The sequence below is a fragment of the Pempheris klunzingeri genome, chromosome 1, assembly GCF_042242105.1.
Source record: "Pempheris klunzingeri isolate RE-2024b chromosome 1, fPemKlu1.hap1, whole genome shotgun sequence".
Taxonomy (NCBI): domain Eukaryota; kingdom Metazoa; phylum Chordata; class Actinopteri; order Acropomatiformes; family Pempheridae; genus Pempheris; species Pempheris klunzingeri.
The window spans coordinates 31,905,399-31,910,878 of NC_092012.1; the positions used below are offsets into that span (position 1 = coordinate 31,905,399).

Sequence of the window (5,480 nt, forward strand, 5' to 3'; positions counted from 1 at the left end):
TTCCCCAGTTGCCTCATTACCTGTTCATAAATGTCAGGCTGGTGCAGCTCAACTCTGTGCAGCTGCAACGACGCTTTCGCTGCTGAGAAAGCACTCAAAATGAAATTATGATTAAAAGAGGAAGACCACATATTTCTGCAGACTGCTGTGTATTCTGTCTGAATGATGCTCAGAGTGCTCAGCGTGTCACTGCGTGTCTGATCTTTAACCCGATAACCTGATCCTTCACCAGAAATGAACGGTGCCGTGGCCATGGAGGCCACCAGGAGACGTGCCCAGCACAGCGCCGGTGGGAAGTCATCTGAACAGAGGGAGCAGCCAGCTCAGTGGGGGAGAGCATGGTGAGCTGATGTTTTTAGGTCACAGGTCGCTTCAGCCCATTCTGTCGTCTAACGTACCTTTAACACAAAGTTAATCTTGCACTGGACCTGAACATTCCAGCCTAGACCAGCCTAATTGGAAAAAAAAACCTGTGTGTGTGACCCACTAACGGTAAAGACTGTGTATTGTTGTTGTTGTATAACAGAGAGTGATGAGTAAAAATACAGATTTGACTCAAGTTCAGTGTAAATCTCCCAAAAATAGCCCCCAAAAGTGTAGTTATATAATTAATATTTAACATTTTGCTATATAATATTGTTTTTTCTCAGCCTGGGAGCACGGCCGAGAAAAAACAGCACTTTTGGTGCATTTTTTTTCTTATTGGAAGCGTTCAGGCTCTGTTACGCTGCTTGTGCAGAGAGGTGGAGTGATTAAATTGGAGCGCATCTGTTCTGTATCTGTCTGACACACATGACATGAACAACTGAGGAAAGCAGCTGAAACACATCTTCTGTAAAAACACTTAAAGAAAGGTCTATACTGCACAGCGTACAGTGACTACCTATCTTTTGATCATGCTGTGGTGTCTTTCACGATACGTTAACGTCAAACAATGAATGTACTATACAGACGTGTTTTCGTGTGCAAGCACCTGATGAGGGAATAATTGAGCACTGATTAATGTCCACTTCTATCTTGAGAAAGGACAGACTTGCTATGTTACAATGTTAAAAAAAATTAGGCACAGTTTCCTTTTTTTGTTTCATGCATGCATTATGATAACCTCAATCAAGATTTTTGTGTTTTTATTCATCTTTAGGCATGAAAAACAAGGTTTGAACTTTAGTTTTTTTCAACCCATATTTTCTAAAGATATTTTTACATGTCCAGTAGTTGAAATATAGCTACTGATGCATGATGTACAATTCAGTGGACATGTGATTAATCATAATTTCCTCCCAAGAGAAAATCAATACTTGGAAAATGTAGCAATTGCATGACTCCTTAGATGTTACTATATTTGTTTTTTACCTGCAAGGGTTTCTTTTTATAGAAGGTTCAAACAGAAAAAAATTAGCAACTTGGTGTCTGTCGTCCATCTTGGTTTCACTCTTTTTTTTTCACTTGCAATGGCTTGGCACTACATAGCAGTGTATGAGATGATGCAGTAGCATCCACTGTAGTGGCTGATGTGTATCTACGCCATCAAAACTCATGCATATACAAGAAAACAGCTTCTGAATAGCTGCACACTATAGTGACCTCTATGCATGAAAGTTATGCACTGAGATGTTGATGTTTTGATGCTGCAGTCTTATGTTTAGTAAGAATATCTGGGTCATTCTTAGGGAGGTGGACTGGTTTTCCCTGATCTGCGTGGTGGGCCTCCTTTGCTTCGCCCCTTTCATTGTCTTCTACTTTGTGATGGCCTGCGATCAGTACCAGTGCTCCATCAGCCAGCCTCTCTTTGAGCTGTACCGAGGGGAGACCACGCTGCTCTCCATCTGGGCCCGGGCCCCCTCCTTCACCTGGTCAGCTGCCAAGATATATGGCATCTGGGTGGCCTTCCAGGTACGAATAAGATCTTTAAGAATGAAATAAATGTAGAATAAATAAATGTATAGCATCAATATAGAATAAATGTAAGCAAGTTACAGGTTGTGTTTCCCCGTAGGTGTTCCTGTATATGTTTGTTCCTGATATTACTCATAAATTCATTCCTGGCTACGTTGGTGGAGTGCAGGATGGAGCACGGACTCCAGCTGGTAATAACACATTTGTGTAATTATAAAACCAATCTGACTCCGTGTTATTTAATGCTGGTAGTATCTCTTAAAGTCCTACTTCCTGTGTTCACTGCTGCAGGCCTGATTAACCAGTATGAGATCAACGGGCTACAGTGTTGGCTCATCACTCATGCTCTGTGGTTTGCCAATGCCCACTATTTCCACTGGTTTTCTCCCACCGTCATCTTCGACAACTGGATCCCTCTGATGTGGTGTGCCAACATACTGGGCTACGCTGTGTCCACTTTTGCTTTCACAAAGGCTTACATTTTCCCCACAAACTCTGAAGACTGGTGAGTACTGATAAACACGTGACAGGACGACAAATCAGTGGAGCAGAGTAGTTTTCTAAATGTGCACGTTATTGTAATAAAGGTAAACTAGTTACGTACTAGATGTTAGTGACTCTTCTCTTCTCTAGTAAGTTCACAGGAAACATTTTCTACAACTACATGATGGGCATCGAGTTCAACCCACGCATTGGCAAGTGGTTTGACTTCAAGCTCTTCTTCAATGGCCGGCCCGGGATCGTAGCCTGGACTCTCATCAATCTCTCCTACATGGCCAAACAGCAAGAACTGTACGGCCATGTCACCAACTCTATGATCCTGGTCAACGTACTGCAGGTAAGGTGGATTAAGGATGGATGGAGAAAAGAGTGCACAGTGATCTGAGCTCTGAGTTTGTGATTGTTGGGAAGATATTTTCTCCGGCTATGAGATGTTAGTGAAAACATGGGATAGTGTTGATTTATTTTTTTTTAAGATATGCATAATGATGCAAGTATTGCAGGTATTTTATTATAATTGCTCAACTGTTTTTGCACATGTAGGCTAAAAAATATAGATGTGTCATGTAAAAGCATGTATTTTGTAATGGGTGCAAAAATGTTGTATCAGTGGAAACAAGCGTGTTGCTCACTTGTTGAATGCAGAAGGAAATAAAGCTCAAGGAAAAAAAAATCTAAAAAGCACTTAATGTAACTTTGGTGTTAATCTAATGTAAGCATATCTCCACGCTGGTTATCAGCACAGAGATTCAGGTCAGTTGTCATGATGCAGACGTATAGCCCATCACTGCAGCAATATTATTCCAGAACCGGTAGCACCAGGCCAGACTGATCAGTGAGACATAACAACCGGAAAGTTGGGCTGTTTGTATTTTCTTGTAGGCCATTTATGTGCTGGATTTCTTCTGGAATGAGGCGTGGTACCTGAAAACCATCGATATCTGCCATGACCACTTTGGATGGTATCTGGGCTGGGGTGACTGTGTCTGGCTGCCGTACCTCTACACGCTGCAGGTAACAAACGTGCACGATATCATTGGTGGTCAATCGCAGCGTCATTTGTGAATCCCCCTCTGAGGTATCAGGAAAGAAACACATAGTAGTGTGGATCTGTAAAAGTAAGGCGATGTCACAATGCAAAACGTCAGTGCTGATGTGTTAGCGCTGAAGTGATGCATGCCGCCCTTTTGAATACTCGTCATTCACATTTACATTATTGTAACTTCCTCTCCCCAGTTAAGCCTTAAAACTGAAGCCTGAATCAAATGAGATGTTAAAGTAGAAAATGTGTGAGTGTGTGCAAGTGTTACAGAAATGTACGTTTTAATGTTTGCCACACTCAAGCACGGACATTCAAAAAGGTAGAAGTGTAAATAAACATGCTCCGTCTCTCCAGGGGCTGTACCTGGTGTACCACCCTGTCCAGCTCTCAGACGCCCACGCCCTGGCTGTCCTGCTGCTCGGCCTCGTTGGGTATTACATCTTCCGCTCCACCAACCACCAGAAGGACCTGTTCCGGCGCACCGAGGGCTCCTGCTCCATCTGGGGACGGAAGCCGACGTGCATCGAGTGCTCGTACCGCTCTGCTGATGGTGGCGTCCACCGCAGTAAGCTCCTGACCTCCGGGTTCTGGGGAGTGGCCCGGCACTTCAACTACACCGGTGACCTGATGGGGTCACTAGCCTACTGCGCCGCCTGTGGCTTCGGCCACGTGCTGCCGTACTTCTACATTGTTTACATGACCATCCTGCTGGTCCATCGCTGTGTGCGCGATGAACACCGATGCAGCAGCAAGTATGGCAACGACTGGAAACGCTACACAGACGCTGTGCCTTACCGGCTGATTCCTGGGGTGTTCTAGAGAGGGGAGAGGAGTGGGAGGAGGAAGGGAGACAGATAGGGCGGGGCCAAGATTAAGATAAGGCAGAATTAAGACAGAAATTGGAATGGGGCAGTAAGATGAGGGGTGTGTGTGTGTCTGTGTGTGAGAGACAGACTGCATCCGCGTGTGTTTTATACATATTAAGAATTCACCTCACTGATAATATTTCATACATTCTCTAATTAGTATGTATTTCCAGTACACGTGTACACTGCTGTACATGTGTGTGTGCAGGTACAGACGGTTTACTGCAATATTTATCAGGTTGTCTGATACATCAATCTGCTGCTTTCGTTATGCTGTGACCATTTAGCAAAGTTCAGTTAATTTTCGAAATACAGTGCGATTTATCTTTGGAGCCAGTAAGACAAAGCACAGCTTAAACCACCCCAAGCGAAAGTCTGGAACAGACAACCATGCTGTGACATTCCCATAATGCACCTTCATATGAGAATATATGGTAACTTCATTAATAACTTTTAAAATTGTTAATCAATCTATGACAGGATTGTCAGTTTGATAGTCATTTATCAAGAGGAAAGCTAAAACATGGCTGATTCTGTTTTTCTGTTTTATGAAGCACTTGTCGGGTTCTCTTGTCTGTTGATCAGGAAAAAAAGCAATTTATTGATGTGTTAGCACTCAGATAGCCTATGACAGGGGCTATTCATTATTACTGATATTTTTAGACTAAATAACTGAATTAAAAACATATATTTAGTAATCAATGTTGACTATAATTCTGTTTTTGCTGCCCTGCTGGCTTAATGGACCAAATGTGTTTACTGGCTCCACAGATGAGATTCGCCTCACAAAACATTATGTAATATTTGTATGAAGTATATCCCTCATTTTGGTGGAGAGCAGCATGTTATAGACAGGTTAGCTCACTCACTGAACAGCACTTTCTTTCTGATGATCACTAAGCCTGTAAAAGAATCCACTAGGCCATTGTATTAGCTGTGTGTCAAACATGGCCAGACACTGATCTAGTCAGCATCTTGGATTAAGCTCTTTGCTGATGGAAATGTTTTTTTCTATGTCCCACCATCACATTTGTGTTGTGTGTTTGTATTTCCTCATGCCAGCACTGCCTTTCTTAAAGCAACAATGTAACAAAACACATTTTAACTTTTTTTTTTTACCTACAGTGGTTCTTTTCTCCCATTGTCACTCATCCATTCTTGAGTTTTCTTTCCTT

General features: G+C 42.7%; 1 protein-coding gene across 1 annotated transcript; it reads left to right on the plus strand.

Annotated features, from left to right (window-relative positions):
- The first annotated feature begins 234 nt into the window (after nucleotides 1–234).
- On the plus strand, nucleotides 235–5,007 carry dhcr7 (7-dehydrocholesterol reductase). Its single transcript, XM_070828845.1, has 7 exons — nucleotides 235–341; nucleotides 1,671–1,893; nucleotides 1,997–2,087; nucleotides 2,188–2,401; nucleotides 2,530–2,734; nucleotides 3,280–3,411; nucleotides 3,794–5,007. The coding sequence occupies exons 1-7, from the start codon at nucleotides 235–237 to the stop codon at nucleotides 4,256–4,258; spliced, it is 1,437 nt and encodes a 478-aa protein (XP_070684946.1). The 3' UTR covers nucleotides 4,259–5,007.
- The last annotated feature ends 473 nt before the right edge of the window (nucleotides 5,008–5,480 follow it).